General features: G+C 38.4%; 1 protein-coding gene across 1 annotated transcript in view; it reads right to left on the bottom strand.

The window, feature by feature from the left end:
• The window catches only part of HAF01 (HAC13 protein (HAC13)), a 71,050-nt gene that overhangs the window by 7,653 nt on the left and 43,091 nt on the right, over positions 1–20,306 (bottom strand). Inside the window, exons 15-17 of the mRNA XM_077366792.1 lie at positions 14,203–14,409; positions 6,528–6,731; positions 245–731 (exon numbers count right to left, since the gene is read on the bottom strand). Coding sequence (XP_077222907.1) covers positions 245–731; positions 6,528–6,731; positions 14,203–14,409 — 898 coding nt within the window. The remainder of the gene's footprint in view (positions 1–244; positions 732–6,527; positions 6,732–14,202; positions 14,410–20,306) is intronic.

Here is a 20,306-nt window from a genome sequence, read left to right as displayed (position 1 = left end):
TAAACAATCAATACATGTTTTGAGTTGGTGGAATTATATATTCAGTATTATGCAGAAGGAAAGAAACTTGATATAAATATCTAGTGAAAATCGACACAACCTAATGAAATCAATACAGGAAAACCACTGACTGCAAACTCAGATGAGATAACAGGTATTTGGGTTCAATAGTTTAACTATCCAGATAGCAGCAATTTACCAAGAAAAAAGATTCCTCAGAAAATAAAAACCAAATTGTCCATACCTTCCATGAGCATCCTGCATAGTTCCGCCGCTTCAGCTGCTTCATCTTCAATTTCCTCCTCTGCTTGAGCTTGGGATGGGCGCCTTCTCATTTTAAGCCCCCGAACACTATCCACTTTATCACACATGGATTCATAATTACCCTCCATACCTTCCTCACACTCTTCTGCATCCAACAAATTTTCAAGGTCCCCAGCGAAAGAATCAAGATCACTGTTTGCTTCAGAATCACTCTCATTTTCATCACCATCGGCAGCAGAGAGACTCTGAACTTGTCGATCCCAAATTTCCTGACATTTTTCTCGGGCTTGCTGTTGAAGCTGAAGAAATGACATGCGTTGGCCACGAGCAAATTTGCTGAGGGCTGTTGCATCAACCTTAACTCCTGAAGCCGCTTGCTCACTTGAAAGCTTGCGTACCATAGCAATCCGATGCCATCGAGTCATCTTTTCAATCTGTTCTTCAGGAACTTTGAACTTAAGAAGAACCTAGAAAGAGCAACGCACCAAGAGGTAACCAACATGAAAAATAATTATATTGCAAATTTGTGAGAAACATAATAAAAAAAGGTGGAACTGATTAGAAAGAGATCAATTAGAAATCACAAAGCAGAGGTTGAAATCATTCCAGACAGTCACAAATATATCACAAAGCAGATGTTGAATTCATTCCAGACAGTCACAAATATCTCCAACTTCTCAAAATATCGCGATTTTATCGCCACATTTTGATAAAACGAGAAAAACCCAAAATATCCCGAGACAGAAATTCAAGACAGGATTGGGGCTGTGCCTATATCTTTAACCCGCACTAGATGTTCTGCAAATGGCAAGGCAGACAGATTACCTAGAGAGGGAGTTTTAAAGGAGAGCTTGGACCTCTATGATTATCTTCCTCCTTGATTTGCCCAGAGCTATATCTTTTGTTGTATCCTTTTTTCTTTCCCTTCTTGTGCTTATTGTATTTCAATTTTGTTTGGGACCTCCTTGGTCTCATTTCTTTCTTTAATGGAATCATCTTTACCATTCAAAAAAAAAAATTCCCGAGACTGAAAAAAGTCGTGATATTTTTCATGATAAATGATATTTTTGCTAGTTTTCTTCCTGATATAAACCTGAAAAGTAACAAAACAAATTTAAAATCTCCCCAGATACACACTTCTCGAGAAATTCTCGAGGAAAATATTTGTGGCTATGCAAACAAAGACATTCAAAGAGTCACCATACCGCGTAGATGTCTATTGCATGAAATTGGAAGCATATAAACCCTTCAGAACATGCATAAGTGTAAGCTTATATCAAGATAAATTTGTCACCACAACTCTGGCATTATAATAACTGAATATGTTTGGCATGTGAGGGTATCCCCAGCCATTGCCAGTACAAAAGCAATCCCTTGAAGTTACAAGATTGAAATAATAGTTATTCAATTTCTCAGTTCCACTGATTTTACACTGTACCATAGAAAGAAACTGCATGATAATCACTTACTATGTTTGGCACGTGAGGTCATTTCCTGTCATCACTAGTACAAATGTATTATCACAGGATTAATGAAATACAACATAAACTACACATCTCTCACCTTTCAACATGACTCCCACATATCAAATAGGTTGGCCACTGACCCCACATCATCTCTGATCCCAAGGAATGCAATCATTGCCCTCTTAAAGTAGTCCACGAAACCTAAAGAAAGTTATCTCCTTCAATGCCTGACATGAGAAGTACAACCTAATCTACCCGTCCCCCACCTCTCCGCATAACATACATAAATAAAATAGGGTGACCACACACCATGTCTGATCCCAAGGATCACCTCTGAAATATTTCCCTTTTCCTGTATCTTATACCGATTTCAGTGCATTATACAATAAAACATAGCCTAAAAAGAACTTGGGCAGATAAACACATGCGTCTTGACCCCTTCCTACCAAAACAACCGCCTTGATTATTAATGGACTGTTGCAAAAACACAACATCTGGAGAGTAGATCCAAATAGAGTTACACAGCATAGAAGTATCATTCCAAATGTCCTCGAATGTTAGACATATGCACCAATTAGTATTAGATTGCGTGCAACTGTAAGTACTAGCTTTATTTTTGTAGTACATCTTCATAGGCTGAGGAACCTTGAATCCTAATTCTTCCATCAGAATATATAATTCCAGAATATATTAAATCAGCTTTGCTCCAAGCATTCCAATTATGACAAGATAGCTGTTACAGATTTTCTTTTGAGATAAATAATTCCAGATGTTAAATGTGGAAGTCCAATACCAAAGAAATATCATACTTTACCCAAAGCTTTGGTTTGTATGAGGTCTAGCAAACAATTCTTGATAGGATCTGTCTTTTTTCTACTCATTCCCAGTAACAAATATATCGTCCACATTTGTTGTAAGAATCACAATCTGATTGGTTTATCTCCAAGGATGTGTGATGTAGGATGCCAGATTGTTCAAGATACTTTTGAAAGCCAGTTGACAAATATTCATTAGCATTATCAGAACACAGGATGCCCCCAATTTTGCCAAATTAATTTGATTTCCATGTGAAAGCTTTGAAATATAATCAATGCTAAATGCAAGATGATTTTTCATCAAATATAACAACGTCATGCACGGGCAGTCTTCTACAAAAATAACAAAATATTGTCTAGATATAGTTGGAATGCGAGACAGCTTCCAAACATCATAATGAATAACAGAGAAAGAAACTAATGTCCTATTATCTTGCCTAAATGGAAATGAAATATGATGATGCTTGCCTAATTGACACAACATAAACTATAAACAGACTCAGGACTTAAATCAATTAATTTTAAACCAAGGACAGATGGACGAATATTATGTCAATGCCAAAGCTGTGATGAAATTGTAGTATGCAAGCTTGCACCACATAGTCCATGGTCCAGATAGTAGAGGCCTCTTGATTCAACATTCCACCAGTCATTTTCTGTCTATATATCTTGAAAGACAATATGAGGAATAAGAAGACTCTGTCAATTTATTAACATACAATAAATTATAAGGAAATTTAGGCAATGTATGAAGGACAAAAAGGAAACAGACTTTCTGGGGCACAAGATTCCTTCACCAAGTCACAAATCTCTTCTATTTTATCCAAGAGCATGGCATTGGCACTGGGTTGTGTTTCTATAGAGTTCCACAGCTAGTCATGATTTAGCATGGGAACACACATCTACTCAGGATCTGACTTTGGGGATCCATCAACAGATTGGGCCCACAGAAGGTAATTTGACCTGTTTAATTTGCCTCATTTAGTTTAACAAAAGTTAGATGACCAGTGGGCAATTCCATCATAGTAGGTTTACCTTTACTGTTAGCTGTGATACTGAGGCCGAGGCACAGTGACAACATCCCACGTACAGGTTATGTGCATAACAACCCATACAAAATCACAAAACAGTCCTCTTGAATAGGTTATATATTAGTTCACATCACCATCGGTTTGAATTATTAAGAACAATTTAATTTTGCATGCAGAATCCTCTAATTACCACAAATGAGGAGAATGAACGGGGACAGCCTAAACACCACAGTTCACAATGGGGCCCAAGGGGAAGAAGAGTTAAGATTACGTGTAGAGAGTACAAAGGGAGGAGGTCGTAGAGTAGGGTTTACAAAGGTATGTGGTGGGGTAGGTTGTACGAAGAGTCGAAGATGTGATTTAGGGTGTATGAAGAGAGTAGGTGGGTGGAGTTGGGTTGTAGGGTTTTAGGGAGATTGAGGGCTTCAAATGCAAGGGGATAGACCTTTAGGGAGGTAGATCTATGGTGTGGAGAGTAGATCTATGGTTTTGAAAGGAGAGGACTGAGGTAGATTTAGGCTACCTGGTGACAATCTATGGTTTTGAAAAGGAAGGATTAGAGTAGATCTAGGATATGGGGATTAAATCTGGGTATTGGGGGTAGATCTAGGGTTATGAACTGGGTATCGGAAGTAGATCTAGGTTTGAAGGTGTAAATCTAGTAGATATAGGGTTTCAAATGAGGTATTGGGGACTTTGGTGTAGATCTAGGACATGACAATAGATTTAAGGTTTTAGGGTTTTAGGATGTGAGAGATTGTTCACGGTAGGGTTTCAAATAGGCTATTGGTGCAACTCTCCAATGGTGGACGACACAAAGAGAATGCAATCCCCAACAACAGAGAAGGCAAAGGAAAAGAAGGATGCAATAACCAACAATGGAGGCAAAGAAAAGAAAAAGGAAGAGAAACATTAGATATTGGAACCATTCATTAAAAAAATGATTGGTTATTGGCCTTCTTCTTGGAACCATGACCACTTTGCTCTGATACAATGTTAATATCGAAAGACCATCATCGATATACAAGCATCGAAAGGTAGAAGAAGAAGGAGAAACGAAGAGGAAGAAGGAAGAATATAAGAGAATAAACAACCGTGGAACTGATGGAACCATAAATCAATTCATTGGATCCCACCACTCTAAACAATGGGAGTGGGGAAACATAAGTCCATGCAGGAGATCAATCTTTTGCTTTTTGTATATTGAGGTTGAGGAGGTCACATTTGATAAGTTATGTCATACATTTTTTTTCCTAATAATATTAAAAAAAATCTCTTACCTAACACTCAAAGCATAACTCACCAATAAAAACGTAGTTGACAATCAAATGCAAATCCAAAGCTCACACTGCAGATTTACATTCAAATCCTAACTTGTTTCAGAAACTTAAAGGGAAGTCCTATACACCACACCATCACCCTAGGGGTCCGTTTGGATTACAGGAATCAGGAATCGGTATTGAAATCAAATTCTAATCCTATTCAAATTCCCAGGGTAAAGGGAATATCATTTTTTATTCAACTGTTTGGTAAGCACTAGAATCAGGAATCGGTAAATAGTGAGAGATTTTCTCACTAAATCTAGAGAGATATTTTCTACCTTAAATTAGTCCTATGGAGAGAGAAAGAGAGATTTTAGGGAGGGACGCAAAAAGGGGGAGATTTTCTCTAGAGAGGAGATAGTCAACCAGAATGAGGTATTAAAACTGCCCAATATTCCGTGAAATATTCTGCCCCGGGTTTCCTTTTATGCTAGCAATGCCAATCCAAAACACTGGAATTCGCGGATGGAGAATCAGAAGCCGATTCTTATTCCCTATTCTGGTAATCCAAACGCGCCCTGTTAACTTACCAACTTCTCCAAAAGCTTAAGCTATTGGAGAAAGGCATTATTTATCTTTTATACTTTAACACTCCCCCGCACGTGTAGCCCACTTGGCAAACACGTGGCACATGTGGTCCTACTTTGGGCCGACCATCGCATGTGGATTTTTGCTATCCGGGAGGTTTGAACTCGAGACCTTTGGCTCTGATACCATGTTAAACTTACCAACTTCTCCAAAAGCTTAAGCTAATGGAGAAAGGCATTATTTATCTTTTATACTTTAACACGCCCTAAATGCAATTGCCTCATTCCATGCTTTGTGTCAGTGCACATGACAATTTTCTTTACCAAAAAAAAAAACTATCCCAATATAGTCTCTATATTTTTGGATTAAAAAAACACTATCCCAACATATCAGGTTTTCACATTAATAGTTTAATACATACATGGAGCAATTTCCACTGCTAAAGAAAACGGTCTAGATAAACCTAGAATAAATAGATGTGATAATGACACTCCACAAATAGTTCTGGACTGAGTTAAAGATAGGGTAGACAAAATCATGTTACCAGCTGTTAGCACTAATAACAAGTGAAACAAATGTAGAGGCAAGAGGGAGATTCCGTGGGGTGAATAACAGCATGAATAGAAGAATTTCACTACTAGAATTGTAAAATAATCCTATGATTTAATATTTTGTTGCAGTACATATGCTATATTGAAAGTTGCTCGGCAATGATCTATTGTTAAAATGGAGCAAATATTGTCAGAAATGAATAGTTGTCAACATGCATGCACATGGTACACACATCTCTAGCTACTGATTGAGTATGAACTACAATACAAGCATGGTCTTAAGTTTCGGCCGAAATACTGAAATTTCAACCTTTCGGCCTGGACCGAAATTTAAAACCGAAACCGAAATTTAAAAATTTCAGCTGAAATTATAAGATTTTCACCTAAACCGAAATTTCACCGTTTTCGGCTAAGACTAAAACCGAAACGAAAATTTCAATCCTTGACTACGAGAACTTGAACGTTAATGAAAACATATTGCGATAAACATCCTTAAGAAATATCTCAGTGGGGATTCCAAAAAAAATACATATTGAAAAACTGGTTATACCTCACGAGCTGCATCCATGCTCAATCTGCGGAGATCAGCATCTGTTCCAGTTAGTGTAGTATTTCGAGCAGCAGCAGCCTTTTTCTTCACCACTGCACTTGAAATTGGTGCCTTGGGAGCTACACGAACATAGCTGAACCCTATGCCCCGACCAGATGGATCACCAACACCTGTAATTTCTAAACGCTCGATATTTTCTCGATCCTGGAAAAAAAAAAGCAATAAGCAAGTCAAACAAAACATTATACAAGATAATTCTAAAGATGATCCCATATATATATATGGGAAAGGTGTGCGTACTCGGTCGAGTAGATAAGCTTATCTACTCGGTCGGGTTAAAACAGTGGGGGCCCATATTTTTGGGGTGATCCAAACCATTCATTTGAAAGGCCCTTACCTAGATAGGGTGTCCAAAAAAAATCAGCCCCATAGGATCATCCTAACCCATCCAACAGTGGAGGGAAAAATGGGCAGATTTGTGGACAAGCTGTGTTTGTCCATTTTTCCCTCCACTGTTGCATGGGTTAGGATGATCCTATGGGGCTGATTTTTTGTGGACACCCTATCTAGGTAAGGGCCTTTCAAATGAATAGTTTGGTTCACCCTAAAAATGTAGGCCCCCACTGTTTTTAACCCGACCGAGTAGATAAGCTTATCTACTCGACCGAGTACGCACACCTTTCCCTATATATATATATATATAATATATATAGACGATCCCAGATATTGTACATGGTGTAGTGTTGATCAGGATATGTATACTATTAGAGCATATAATATCTCATAGTATACAATTGTACACGTCTGTATTACATATGGCAAAGTACTTGCACATTAGATAGTAGTAGATTAGTCACATATATTCTTCTCCAATTATACTTAGCATAGTAGCCAGAAACTCCTTGGGCAGGTGGGAAACTCGTTTCCCCTATAACGCGTTTCGGAAAGGTAGGAAACTCATTTCCGAAATGCATGACCAACATATAAGAAACTTATATGAAACACGTGAAGAACGTATGGAAAACCTGTAGAAAACGTATGTGAAACGTGTGCGAAATATGTGTGAAACTTACGAAAATCATTTTCAGAACAGAACACAGAAAAATTGTGGAATAGATATTTAAACGGAAAACAACTGCGTATACCGTAATAAAAATAAAAACTAAAAGTAATAAATATCCAGATAGAAATTTGAACTTAACAAAAAATTTTTTTGAAAGGCGACATATATTTATTGATACCATGAATGATACAAAGGGGACAAGAAGTCCCTAGTAACATTACATAGCATCTATAAGGCCAAGTCAGGGCATACCCTGACTTACGAAAGTAGCATTGGGACTATCACTCCTGCACATTCGGTGACCATTTACTCTTCAGATGAAACACCATATATTTTCCAGAAGCACCCATATCTCTTCCAGTATTAGGACCCCCACCCGGGCTTCCATCAAACCGTTCTTTCTTCCAAAAAACAAAATTAAAATTCCACAAGTGTATCATCCATATACCATTCAAAAACAAAAACAAAAAAAAAAGTGTATCATCCATATAAACTATAAAAAAAATTCATTCTTCTTCTTTTTCTATGTTTCAGTTTCCAAAAAAACATCCATCAATTTCCAAAACAAATTAACAAAACAAGCCTTAGCTTAATACTATCACGCACATTCACTCAGCTCCACCATTAGTATCCCGATGTCTAACTCCAGTTCCATATCATCCGGGAAAAAATCAAAGGTAAACTGCGGATAGGGAACCTCTTCCACCGAGTTCTTCCAGAGAGCTATAAGCTCTGCTATCTTGTGAATGCATAGGGTTCGTTTTGCGTCCCATTCCAGCCGTCATAGGGTATTGGTATATTCCAACCAGCCTTGGAAAAAATGAAGTTTATACACCGGTGTACAAAACTCCTTTAAATTAAGTGTACCGGTTAGAGGGAAAAATTCCACAAGTGTATCATCCATATAAACTATAATAAACTTCATTCTTCTTTTTCTATGTTTCAGTTTCCAAAAAACCATCCATCAATTTCCAAAACAAATTAACAAAACGAGCCTTAGCTTAATACTATAACCACATTCGTTCAGCTCCACCATTAGTATCCCGATGTCTAACTCCAGTTCCATATCATCCGGGAAAAAATTAGAGGCAAACTGCGGATAGGGAACCTCTTCCACCGGGTTCTTCTGGAGAGCTATAAGCTCTGCTATCTTGTGAATGCATAGGGTTCGTTTTGCGTCCCATTCCAGCCGTCACAGGGTATTGGTATATTCCAACCAGCCTTGGAAAAAATGAAGTTTATACACCGGTGTACAAAACTCCTTTAAATTAAGTGTACCGGTTAGAGGGAAAAACTCTTCGGCAATGAGTTGGTAGTCTTCCTAAATTTGCTTCCATTGACGCTTAATAATCCCTTTAACTTGTTCCGGGACGGTGGGGGCTTCCACCGAGGCTTTTGTAATATTATATTGCAGGCTACGAACCCATTGATGATGTTGAAACCACTCTGTGTAATCTGGAATCTCTCTCCGTAGTCTCTTATAGGTACGGGGAACAAATGAAGAAGCAGCCATTCTCTTAACCACCAGATAAGAATATTACTTACCTTTGCTTAAGAATACGAACAGACCTAATAAATTGACCTATTCTCCCATTAAATAAAACCCATATATTCGCATCCTTGGCCCACAACCTCTTCTCGATTGTTACAAAATTAGGTTGCTTGCCCGACAAGGCAAATCCTAATATCGACAAAGAGCCATCACGGCCAAAAGTGGCTGTCATCACATACCCATATCCTTTTTCATTACGCAAGATAATACCGTATATACTACTAGCTTACTAAAACCACCCTCTCAACAGAAATATCCAAAATTTTAACTAATAGATGCCTATCTACAAAATAGGAAGCCTATCTACCAATTAGGAGAACTCATCATCTATAAGAAACGAGGAGATTACGATGCAAGGCGGGCTTACCAAATGAGTCCAAGGGGGGCCCTACTACATTTTCCTTTATCTTGGACCGAGATCCCCTAAGAAAGATTGCATCGTGCATTGTTATCTGGGGATTCTTCACGCGACCCCCTTGGCAACTTTCCAGAAGGGATATGATAGATCTTTCTCTGACAATACCTAAATATTTCCTCGCTCCTGCAAAACGTCCTTTCCTTGACCAAGTGCGAAAAGGACTGACATGCCTTGACGGGCTCTGCACCAAATATTTCTTAAATTTTAACCCATTTCCGGTTCTAGATATAGCCCATGCCACAGGTAGGAGACCATTCTGACAAGGAGGGAGGTTTGAAATTTGAAATCAAAGGGGAGGGCCCCGAGGGTCCAACGGCTCCCCGGCAAAGATTTTCCGGTGAAAGAACAGGCGGACATTCTGCCACCAACACAGAATTTTCCAAAATTTGAGAGCCAAAAAATCAAGGGGTCGGAGCCTGATAGGAGTGATTCTTTATTCGGAGACGATAGCCCCCTACTCCCCAAAGGTTCAATTCCAATTGTATAAGCTTGTCCTGAAATTAAATTTGAACAGAGCATGGTAAAAATTTCCACCACGGAGCAAGAATCTTAACAGAGACGAAGGTCATACACTGATTATGGCTCCCTTCCATTTTTACTTCTACAACTCGACCAAAAAGTTTACCGAGGGCCTGAACTGTTGATGTGGCCCAAACATGAAGAGAGATACCATAAAATCTGACCCAAAATTCCTCCAACCCCGAGGAGAAATCTTTGGACCAAGGGAAGAGGGAGTGAAGGCGATCTTTCCATAAAATCATTGCCTTTGCCCAGGATCTCTGCAGCTTCTTGTTCTGATTCAAAGATAAATAAAACTTCGTCCGCAGATAGCAGACAAGGGCACGAGAGGCAAGGGAGGTTCCAGATTCTTTTGGCCCACCGCCAAAGATCATAAAGATTATCATTAGCCGATATAGAGAGGGCCGGAGATCCAGACTCTTTTGTTTTGTCAATTAGACAACATTTAAGTGACGATAGTCTTGATTCCACCTCGATTCCGGAAAAGGAAAGGACCAGAGAGCCTACCTTAGAGATAATGGAAATTGTCCCCGAGTCGGGCCAAAGATCATCTTAATTAAGATCCAATTCGGGGTCCACATTATTGTATTTCTCACCCGGAGGATGAGTCCCATTCTTTGATTCCAGACTACTTCTCCGGAATCTATCTCTCCAGCTAAAATTGAAATATTTACAAGAGGGGCACCCCCAATCAGCTAATTCCTCATTTAAAATCCTCTTCATCTCTCTTTTTTCTCCTTTTTTGTTTTGTTTTTTTCTCCATTGTCATGAATTTGGGGGGGAATACTTTCGGGTGCATTTTGCCGATTATGTTGCTTTTCCCAGCGACAAAGCCACCTCCATTGGAAGTTCCAATAAGCACAAACGTCGCAATACCAATCCCCCATGGCCCTCCTTGATTGAACTTAACAAAATTTAAATTAAATCTACAAAACCATGCATTTGATGTTTTCATTGTGTTTCACATGCGTTTTCATAAACGTTTCTCTATTGTTTCTGAAATGTTTCTAATGTGTTTCCTAAGACATTTCTCGTACGATATTTTATTGCTTTTCCGTTTCTCGTTTCCCCACTATTTTTTTCTTGTGTTTCCCATTTCTATTACCCGTTTCGCTTCCCGAATCCATTTGCGACCCTGGCAACTATGATACTCAGCCCAATAGGGTCCTCTGAAATTTACATTTATCACAAGTTTTGAGTTTCTTCATCTTAATAAAAAACTTCTATATAGAAAATGAAAAATTAGGTAGAGAAAACTTTCCCATTATATCCCTACTATGTAAAAATATTAAAATTAAAATTGATTAGTTTCTATTACTGAATCAAGCCATCACAAAATCTCAATTTTCTGGCTTTGTCAAGTTTGACACTCCCACAATTTTCCAGTTCATATTTAATAAGTTTTTGGCATGTGATCGAAAGGTAAGAGAATCTAGATTTCAGGATTTTTCTAGAAAATTCTGTTTGTAACAGACGGTAAGAAATCCCAATACGAAATTCTGAACCTCACTTCTGTCTGGCATTTCCCTTATATCTATTGTGAGGGACAGGTTATATCTACTTGTGTAATTATCAAATGAAAATGATGTCTTCACAACTTTTATCCTACAATCTTTCAAAAAACATTAATTTCATAAATTTTTTATATCATTTGTTATCTGTCTGACTAAACTCAAGAATACTAATAGAATCTGTTTCACTGCGTGGTCATGAAATTGGAACGAAATTGCTTGAATTTCTGGTAACTTTGTAGTACAAATTTAGTATAGAAATTTTGTGATGTAGTATTCTAGCTTGTCAAGGATCATAAGAAATTAGAATTATCCTTTTCGGACTTCTATACTTTTAGATGTAGAATTTATAAAATCGCGTGTTTGAAAGAAATAAAGTGACAAGTGAACTTTAAAACATTGGTGACCATTTGGTGGCTGATTGGTAACACTTTGAAAATTCAGAATGGAATAGATGCTTACGATCATGAAATCTTCTTGAAGTCTATTATAATGTTTGTAAATTAGACTTTCACTTGGAATTCAAACTTTCAAAGTGAGTTGTTCGAATTATTGAGAAATGAACACAACTCTAAGTTCCTATTTTGTTGTGGTACATTGATTTATAACAATTCATTGACTGAATAATATATAGGTATTTAAACGCTTGAATCGTACTTGTATAGTACCTGTTTCATTATTCGAGAATGAGTCAATGACTTATTGCCGAGAGAATTATTTAACATGCTTTCGCTCATTGTTATTGACATTATGCAGAGTTTATTGTCTTGCTTCTTGTTATTGAACCTCTTGATTGTTAATGATACCTTGATTTGCTTGACACTCTTGGTCCAATGATTATTGGTCGTTATTAGTTATTATATGCAACATTTGTTACTTGACATGCATTCACGCATAGCATTGTTTACTAAGCTAGTGTGGCTGATCCATTCGTTGAATGGATGTAGATTGAGGAGCATTGCATGTGAGAGGGTCGCTTTTGGAGATTTACGGGGAGAAGTCCGATTTCTATTGCCCCCTCGGTGTTAGTAGTGTTTTTGTAAGTCCGTGCGTTTTGGACTATCGTATAAAGTGGATGAACAAAACTTATATGGGTTGTATGTATTTGGCTTGTATAGACTTTGCCTTTCTGATAAACTTGTGTCTTATTTTACCAAAATTATTATGTTGATTTGGACAGCTTTTTATATACAATTACAAATATATTATGTTACCCTAACTTATGTTAATATAAGGCCTATTTTGAAGAGTTAATTATCAAACTTGATTAATCTACCTTTAATGACATTATGGATGCCACACCATCTCTGTGGAAGACCCAGGTATTACACCATGCAGACCTTTAATTGAGAGGCGGCTCAAGCAGTGGAGGATTTTCAACACTGCTGAAACCAGTCACAGCACATTTGTTTAATTTATTAGAACTTTTCAGAGATATGACAACTTGTTTTAATATATTCTGGGAATAAATGTACAATTGGATCTCCATTAACTTGTTTGAACTTGATCACTTTCGGTTACAGCTATAGGTCCCAGAGTTTGAGGAGTTCATGAGTTCGGCACTACAGAGAGCCTTTTGGCTTTCCCATCTTCTCTTTTGTGATTGTGCATGTTGGATACAGTGTCAAACCCGTGTTGGAAGAACCATCTCAGGACCTACCAGCAAACTTCTCTCAGCATGGGAGCTCTACAGAGTCATAAAAGGAATCCAATGGCCATTGCTATGAATGTCCTGCTCTGACCTGAATTAATACTAACATGCTACTCTTGGACAATGGAGCAAAGAAAACAAGCAAGGAGAAGTATTCGCTAAATAACTTCTTTAATTCTGGGTAGAGGCGAACTTCAGGCTGGACACACAATGATACTGGTTCAACCAATGCGTTCTTTTTAATAAAATTGATCGTTTCTCAGGCGCAGATCCAAAAACCCCAGTGAAGACTCCCCTAATCAACTAATACCAACTAATTCCTTTTATCTTGTAACGACGGTTAGGTAAATAATGAATTCATGGATCTACGTTTTTAGGGACATACCCAGTACTAAACAAGTATCCTTACCAACTAGGCAATTGAACTTCATGACGTGTGAGAAATTAGTAGCTTCCATAAGATATTTTTCCATCATGACAAGAAAGAGGAGATGATAAAGAGAACCCAGAGGAAAGCCTTAAACATTAATTTATCAACTACAGAAAGGAGGAATTCAAGTCAGCCACATGATGTCCCCTCCCTGTATACAACTACAAGTCAAATCATCTTGCATAATAGCCCACTAACCAAGCCATTAAAAAAATTCCATTAAAAAAACATAATAGCCCCAATGCAACGCACGTAAGCCGAAGGGCATAAAAGAAAAATCTACTTAATTATATAAGTAGATTACAAGAGGTTCTACCCTACAACGTTTCTACACCAGTGAATGGTGCATATAACAGTGGTGTATATAAGTCACATGCATAGCCAATTTTCTACGGTCAGGACATAACATTCACTGCTTTTGCTAGATAGTGTTTCCCGTGATTTTATGTTACCTCCTCCCAACAAAAAAAAAATCTACACTTACGAGCCAACATAATTACAAACAATGAACACATATAAATAATTCCATACCTGATTTGTACATGCCACAAAATTGCTGCTTAGATTCCATGGAGTTATCTGCAACTCCCTCTCGATGTGTGATGCCGCGGCAAGAGCAATGGCTTCATCAGGGAGTTGGTTCATTGCAGAAGAAAGACCCGAAGGGTGTGTCAACTTGCTAATTCCTAACCGTTTGAGTCGGTAAAGGCCAGCTTGCATACTCTCAAAGGAACAGACCTGACGACACAATCTTTTAGGGGCTCATATTACAGATAAAATATAGCAAATAAACATCACATGCACTACATAAACATAAAATAAGGGGCGGAAAGCCATTTCGCAGCTGACTTTTGGATGAGAGAACAGGCACACGTTTTAGAAGATTTTGTCTTATTCATTTAATGTACATTACATTTTGCTGTTTTCTGATGCAAAAGTCAGCCATGAAATGGCTTTTGCCGATTTTGTCTTATTCATTTAAATGTACATTACAGTTTGTTGTTCTCTCATGCAAAAGTCAGCCGTGATATGGCTTTCCCCAAAATTGCTTAGCACCATTTCAAAAATAAATAAATAAACATAAAATAAGGGCATAGCCTGAAGAAAGTCCAAGCTTCAGGAACCCAAATAGGACTATCAAATAAGACATACTGAAAATGTGCAAGTCACAAATAAAGAGTAAAGGGTAATGTAACCACATACAACATACAAAATGAGACTTATGCATGCAAGACTATTTGCACTTCATATTAATAGCCTGAGCTTCGGCAATTTGACTCCACAAAGAATGGGAAATGTCATCCAAGGTAACTCTCATGATGGAATCTCAAAGTTGGTCAGTATTTTTCTTTTCTTTTCCTCCACTTGCCGGCCTAATCTTGATTTCTAAACAAACTATTATCGATCTATATTTTTATTTTTATTTTTTTGAACGGTAACGATCTATATATTTATATATTAGAATTTTCTAAGCAAAAACCCATTTTGTGGCTCATAATGCATCTGAGGTGGCTGTTCTCTCCAGCAAAAGCGAGTCACAAAGTGGCTTTCTACAAAATTGCCCAGCAAATCCCTGATATATTTATTCATTGACAGTTACATATAATGGGAAAACTTGGGGGTTTCTACTCGGCTATTAAGGATTTTCTAGGCGATTTCGTTGAAAGCCATTTCGTGGCTGACTTTTGCATGAGAGAACAGCCACACAGGCACATTTTTTAGAAGATTTTGTCTGATTCATTTAAATGTGCTTGTGTGGCTGTTCTCTCATGCAAAAGTCACCTGTGAAATGGCTTTCCACAAAATTCCTATCTCTCATGCAAAAGTTAGCCGAGAAAAAGCTTTCCGCAAAATTGCCTAGCAATTAAATAACTTGTACATTTTTTTTGAGAAATATTAAATAACTTATATCTATCGAGGTTTTTCAGAAAGCCTTGCCCCATTCTTAAATAACTTATTTGTCATGGATGGCTTGATTTAACTCCTGAGCTTTTTCAGAAAGCCTTGCCCCATTCTGTCTCTGATCATAGCCCACTTTTATCCTTGATCCTAGATTGGAGTCGTGGGGGCCTCCTCCTTTTAGATTTGAGTTATCCTGGCTATGCATTCCTAATATGGTGGAAAAAATGGGTGAATGGTGGTTATATGTTTCTGCAGAAGGTCCTGCTGATGTTCTGATTGGCCACAAATTGAGGTTTGTGAAGAAAAAATTGAAAGAGTGGGTTGGGGAGCGGAATCAGCAATATGGGGGTAGGAAACTTTGGATTGAGAATCGCATGATGGAGTTGTCTGCCTCAGAGGAATGTGGCCTTGGTGATGAAGTGGAGTGGGAAGAATTGGGAAGATTAAAGGGAGAGCATAAAAGCGTGCTTCTTCAAGAGGAGACATCATGGTGTGAAAAATCTAGAGTGAAGTGGCTGTTGGAAGGAGATAAAAATACAACATATTTTCACACTATGGCTAGTGCTAGAAGGAGGAGAAACATAATAGAGTCGCTAAATGTCAATGGAAATATGGTGAATAGCAAAGAGGAGATTTCTAAAGCTATCTTGGATTTCTATTCTTCTCTATACTCATCAGAGAACATTGTTCGCCCCATCCCTGAGGGAGTTGAGTTTAGTAACCTATCATTAGAAGAGTGCTTGAGCCTGGAAAAACCTTTTGGGGAAGAAGAGATAGAAAGAGCTTTATTTTCCATGGGTAAGGATAAGGCTCCTGGACCCGATGGCTTTTGTTTAGCGTTCTTCCAATCGTGTTGGTCGTATGTGAAGTTTGACATTCTACAGTTTTTTAACATATTCTATGATGGATTGACTCTGGATAGGGGAACGGGTACTACATTTATTACCCTTATCCCTGAGGTGGAGGGAGCTTCAAAGGTGTCGAAATACAGCCCCATTAGCTTGGTGGGGTGCTTGTATAAATTGTTAGCAAAAGTTTTGGCAGATAGACTGAAAACTGTCCTTCCATCAATTATTCAAGATAGTCAAAGCGCCTATGTTAGAAAGAGGCAAATTTTGGACTATTCTCTCATAACAAATGAAGCAATTGACTACTATCAAAAGTCTGGGATAGGTGGTGTCTTATGCAAATTGCATATGGAGAAAGCTTATGATATAGTTGAGTGGGACTGTTTGGGCTACCTCTTTGGGAGGATGGGTTTTGGTAGCCAGTGGCGAGTATGGATCAGAGAGCGTGTCTCCTCTACTTGGTTCTCTATTCTTATTAATGGTTCCCCTAGAGGCTTTTTTGAATCATCTAGAAATCTAAGCAGGGGGATCCTCTTTCTCCCTTTTTGTTTGTTATATTTACCGAGTCTCTGAGCAGGTTAATAAAAAAAGGACAATATTTTGGGGCTCTTCGAAGGTTTCAAGATTGGTCGTGACTTTGTGGAAGTGTCATTACTCCAATTTGCGGATGATACCCTTCTCTTTTGTGCTCCTGAGGAATATCAGATTTTGAACATAAAAGCCACTCTCATATGTTACGAAATTATTTCTGGTCAGAGAACCAACTTCCAGAAATCTAGGTTGTAAGCTTTGAATTCTTCACAGAATGATCTATGTAGTTTTGCTCGAATCTTGGGCTGTAAGGTGGAGACCCTGCCGTCTTCTTATCTTGGCCTCCCCCTTGGAGTTGGGAGACCCAATAAGGCATTATGGGAGCCTATTGTTGAGAGAATTGAGAGAAGATTAGAAACTTGGAAAAGGAATTTAGTATCTAAAGGAGGTCGGCTAACTCTTGTTAAAGCGGTGTTAGGAAACATTCCTATTTACTTCCTATCTCTTTTCAAGTGCCCTGTGAGTGTAGTGTTGAGGATTGAGCGAATTCAGAGAAGATTTCTATGGGGGGCTCAAAGGATAAGAAAGGAATTCCAATGATTAAATGGGAATCTGTGGGGGGTCTGGCCATTAGAAGAGTTAGAGACTTCAATCATGCTCTTTTGGGAAAATGGTTATGGAGGTTTGGGCTGGAGGAGTCTTCATTATGGGTGAAAGTGATAGGGAGTAAATACGGTTTCTCGGCTAGTAAATGGGGCTCGGAGGATTTATATAATAAAAAGTCATTAACTGTGTGGCGGAATATTTACAAGGTGAGGCACCTTTTTATCGTGGTATTAGATATAAAGTCTACACTGGTGACCGTATTAGATTCTGGGTTGATGCGTGGTGCTCGAGTGAACCTCTTATGGTTTTGTTCTCTGACTTATATGTGATCGCTTCCCAGAAAGAGGCTTTAGTTTGTGAATGCTTTGTTCGGGAGGGCAGCAGTGTGAATTGGATGCCGAGTTTCAGAAGGAATTTTTTCGATTGGGAATTGGATTCAGTTTCCCAGCTATTAAAGTTGATTGGGGGATGCTACATCAAAAGATCCGGATTTGATAAGAGAGTATGGATTTGGAATTCGTCGGGTTTTTCTCTGTTAAATCCTTCTATCATCTTCTTGTGCCCATGCGGTGTACCCTCTATCTCAGCCAAGTTATGGAAATTTCATTGTCCTCCTAGAGTTTCTTTGGGTGGGCGGTGATACATGGCCGGATTCAAACGATTGATTTTCTTTGGAAACGTGGCATGTCGCTCGTGGATCATTGCCCCTAATGTTTGAAAGATGGTGAATCTATTAACCATCTATTTATCCATTGTAAGGTTGCTAGGGAGGTGTGGAGCCGCATCCTAGGGTGGTTTGGTATTTGTTGGATTTTTCCTCGGTCGATCCTTGATTTGATGGCATATTGGGAGGTTGTTCCTTGGAACAAAAAAGGGAAGGTGTTATGGAATATCTGTCTTCTTGCCTCGTGGTGGGTTATTTGGAATGAGAGAAATTCTAGAGTCTTTAATGGGATGACCAAATCTCCATATTGGCTACATATCAAAGTAATTGCTCTTTCTATTGCTTGGGCGAAGAGCCTTACATTGTTTCAAAGTAGATCGATTTTTTTCATTCCCGAAGAACTGCATATCTTACCTGGCTCTTCGTCCATAATGGTACGGAACAATAGTATCATTGGAGTCGATACACGAATCACTTTAAATACAAGAAGCCGCGTACTCAATTCGTTATTGCGGGATAGGGATGTGAAACCAAAAGAAAGGAGTATTTTTTATGAAAAATACAATTGCACATAATCGACAGATCCAAGATGTACTCCTGCAAATAAAGGGGGTTCGAATATATATTGATTGTGCTCAGGTGGGTATGTAGAGAATACCTAGGGGCGCGAGACAAGTCTCTCTAAGGAACTCGGCAAAATAGCCCCGTAACTTCGGGAGAAGGGGTGCCTCCTCACAAAGGGGGTCGAATCCCTCCTCGCCCACAACCGGCCCAAAAGGGAAGGACCTTTCCTTTACCTATGGGGGTAGGAAAATCATGATCGGGATAGCGGACCCAAAGCTATGGAACTTGGGTGTGGGTCTGTCTCGGCCTTTGATTTATGAGAAGTATGGCAAATAGTGTGCAATGAAAGTGAAGCTAGATCCCGAATCATTGAACATTGGGAGCCTCCTTCGGTGGATTGTCTCAAGTTCAATTTTGACGGGTCGAGTTTGGGCTACCTAGAGCCGGCAGGTATTGGAGGTCTATGTAGAGACTCTTTTGGGTCGGCTTTATGGTCCTTTTCTGGCCCCATTGGAGTTGGTGATGCAACTGAGGCGGAGGTTAAAGCGGTGTATCAAGGAATTATTAAAATTGACAAGGCTCTCTATAATAAAACAATTGTAGAGGGTGATTCTAAAAATGTGGTGCGGTGGCTCTCGGGTTTGGCGTCTCCCCTTTGGAGATTTTCCTCTTTCTTTGAGGAAATCGCTGACTTAACTTTCAGATCATCTATTGTATTTAGGCATGTAAGGAGATTTGCTAATTCTGAGGCAGACTCTATAGCTTGAGATGGTGTGTTTAGCGTGGGGTTGGAATGGTTTGATTTCCTTCCTTCCCCCTTGAATTCTCGATCTGTTTTGTATTTCTTTCTTTATGCTTGTACCTTTGAGGACCTTCTCGGTTCTCCTTACTAATTCATTCTTTTACCATTTCAAAAAAAAAAAAAAAAAAAAAAAAAAAAAACTTGTATCTATCGATTGTATACAATAAATAATGGGAGAACCTGGTGGGCCCCAAGATCATTTGAAACTTTATGAATGTAAATTTCTAGAAGTTATTAGGTACGTTACAAATGTAAATTTCTCTGTGTTTCTCAAATCTCTTATTTATCTAAATATGCTCTCTTTCCTTTGAATCTAAATATGCTTACTGTATAATGGGAAAAAGTGAGTGGTCCCAAGGTCATCTAAAAACATATTAAACGTAAATATCCCCTTAGCTATTAAATATGTTATACCTATTTATATAATATATAGTAGGAAAATTTGGGTGGCCCTTCAAAACTTTTCAATTTAAATTTTTCTTAGCTATTAAATCCTTTACAATCTATGTTTACTCGTGTCGGACACGTGCTGGATTCCATTACTCTAGGATTCACAGTGATACGTCTAGATCTCTTTTATCTATTTTTTTCTAACCAAATGCTTCAGGATATGGTTTCATTTTCATATGATGGATACAGGCTTTCCCCATAGTTAGAGTTCGATGCATTACTGCTATAGAAGTAGTATAGAAAATTTGATGACAACATGACAAAGAAA

This window comes from Tasmannia lanceolata, unplaced genomic scaffold, assembly GCF_043159265.1.
Source record: "Tasmannia lanceolata isolate RefF3 unplaced genomic scaffold, GAP_Taslan_0.1 ptg000023l, whole genome shotgun sequence".
NCBI classification, from domain to species: Eukaryota; Viridiplantae; Streptophyta; class Magnoliopsida; order Canellales; family Winteraceae; genus Tasmannia; species Tasmannia lanceolata.
This window is presented reverse-complemented; position numbering and strand designations above follow the sequence as displayed.